The sequence below is a fragment of the Eimeria tenella genome, genomic scaffold (genome assembly GCF_000499545.2).
Source record: "Eimeria tenella Houghton genomic scaffold, Eth_scaff1124, whole genome shotgun sequence".
Lineage (NCBI taxonomy): Eukaryota > Apicomplexa > Conoidasida > Eucoccidiorida > Eimeriidae > Eimeria > Eimeria tenella.
In genome coordinates this window covers 346-2,500 of record NW_013543597.1, presented here as the reverse complement: position 1 = coordinate 2,500, position 2,155 = coordinate 346, and the positions used below count along the sequence as shown (strand labels likewise).

At 51.5% G+C, this 2,155-nt stretch overlaps 1 protein-coding gene across 1 annotated transcript in view; it reads left to right on the top strand.

Moving 5' to 3' along the window:
* ETH_00027355 (zinc finger MYND domain-containing protein, putative) overlaps nt 1–1,866 on the top strand; it is a gene marked incomplete at both ends in the record, with an annotated part of 2,713 nt that extends 847 nt beyond the window's left edge. Inside the window, 4 exons of the mRNA XM_013378887.1 lie at nt 1–177; nt 526–1,340; nt 1,534–1,608; nt 1,755–1,866. The exon at nt 1–177 is cut by the window's left edge and continues 847 nt beyond it. Of these exons, the coding sequence (XP_013234341.1) occupies nt 1–177; nt 526–1,340; nt 1,534–1,608; nt 1,755–1,866 (1,179 nt within the window). The remainder of the gene's footprint in view (nt 178–525; nt 1,341–1,533; nt 1,609–1,754) is intronic.
* Between the last annotated feature and the right edge of the window lie 289 nt (nt 1,867–2,155).

Genomic DNA, 2,155 nt, shown 5'->3' with positions numbered 1-2,155 from the left:
ACCTGCGGCCGCTTGCTGCAGAAGAGAGTCCCGCGTTAGCAGCAGCAGCAGCAGCAGACGCAGCACCAGCAGCACAGCAGCAGCAGCAGCAGGGCCTGGGGGCCTTCGTAGCAGCAACTGAAGCAGAAGCAGCAGCACTTCGCAAAAGATATTTTCAAACAGCTTTTGATCCAGCAGGTAATTCAAATATTTATTTTTATTTTTTAATTTCTTTTTTATTTTCTGTTTTTAATTTCTTTTATTCTAATTTCTTTTTTATTTTCAATTTCCCTTTATCTTCTTTTGTCTCTTTTTGTTTCTTTTGCTTTCTTTTGCTTCCTTATTTACCTCTTCTCTTGACTGCTGCTGCTGCTGCTGCTGCTGCTGTTGCTGCTGCTGCTGCTGTCGCTGCTGCTGTCGCTGCTGCTGTTGCTGTTGCTGCTGCTGTTGCTGCTGCTGTTGCTGTTGCTGCTGGTGTTGCTGCTGCTGCTTGGGTTTCGAGCTGCGGCTGCTGCTGCGGCTTCTTGCTTTTCGCGTCTGCTGCAGATGCTGCTGCTCTTGCTGCTGCCAGCAGCAGCATGGGCTATCGGGACCGGAAGCAGCAGCGGCGTGTCTGCAGAGGGGTTGCTGCTCTTCATTTGTTGGTTTCTGTTGCTGCTTCGGAGTTCACAGCTCCTGCTGCTGCTGCACTGTGCTGCAGCAGCAAGCTGCTGCGCGCTGCTGCACCCCTCATTGCCATTGCCTGCAGCAAAGGGGGCCTTCTTGCTGTTGCTGTTTTGAGGGCCCTTATGCAGGTCATATCTGCTGCTCCTGCAGCTGCAGCAGCAGCAGCACCTGCAGCAGCAGCGTCAGCACCAGCAGCAGCTGCAGCAGTAGCAGACAATGAGGGCGCAGTTGCTGCAGCACCAGCAGCAAGCGCGAGTGCAGCAGCAATCAACGCGATACCAGAAGACACAGCAGCAGCAGCAGCCGCTGCTGCTGCTGCTGCTGCACCCGGAGGTACCACCCCAGCAGCACCTGCAGCAGCACCTGCAGCAGCAACCGCAGCAGCACATGCAGCAGCACCTGCAGCAGCGCCTGCAGCAGCGCCTGCAGCTGCACCCGCAGCAGCAGCAGCGGGTGCTGCTGCTGCTGCTGCTGCTGCTCCTTCGTTTCTTTCCGTTTACAAAGAAGCAATTTTATCTTTGCTGCACTTGGCTCTTCAAGAACAAGCAACCGACCCTCGAGGAGTTGATGGGCTTTGTCTTTTTGCTGCTGCTCCTGCTGTGCCGCTCGTGCTGCAGCTGCAGCAGCTGCGCGTGCTGCTGCTGCAGCCGCAGCACAGAGAAGTGCTGCTGCACTACCTCCAAATGCTGCTCAAGGTCCCTAAACCCTAAACGCTAGTCCCCAAACCCTAAACCCTAAACCCGAAACCCTAATATCTTCGCGAGGTTTTCATATTTTTCCCGCGAGATGGAAAATAAAAGTTTAGCGCGTAGGGTTTAGGGTTTAAGGTTTGGAGCTTAGGGTTTAGGGTTTAGGGTTTAGGGTTTATTTATTTATTCTTATTTTTAGGCCCTCGAGGATTTCCAACTTCGTTTTCACGCTGAGACAAATATGCAGCTGTCTAGAGACGTGGCTGAAGTGCTGGTGAGTTTTAAATTAAAATAAATAAATAAATAAATAAATAAAATAATTTAATTATTTGATTAATTAACTTAGTTAATCCATTTAAGGATTAGTGCCTCTTGTTTAGGGTTTAGGGTTTAGGGTTTAGGGTTTAGGGTTTGCTGCAGGCTGAGCTGCTGCGAGACGAAGAGGGTTTGGCAGTCATTAAAGAACAAAGGACTCAGTGGTTTCTTCTCTGGACAAAATGCAAACAGCTCTGGGCGCCTCAGTGGAACCAAGGTTGGTTTGCTGCTGCTGCTGCTGCTGCTGCTGCTGCGTTGGCTGCTGCGTGTGGTGCTGATGCTGTTGCTGGTGCGTTTGCTGGTCAGTGTGCTGCTGCTGCTGCTGATGCTGTTGCTGTTTCGTGCTGCTGTTAATGCTGATGCGTTGCCTTTGCTGCTGTTTTTGTTGCTGTTGTTGCTGGTAGTCATGCTGCTGCTGCTGTTCATGCTGCTGTCCGCGCTGCTGCTGCTGGGATTAACCCTGCTGCGGTTGTTTCTGCTCCTTCTGCTGCTGCAGTGTATGCTGC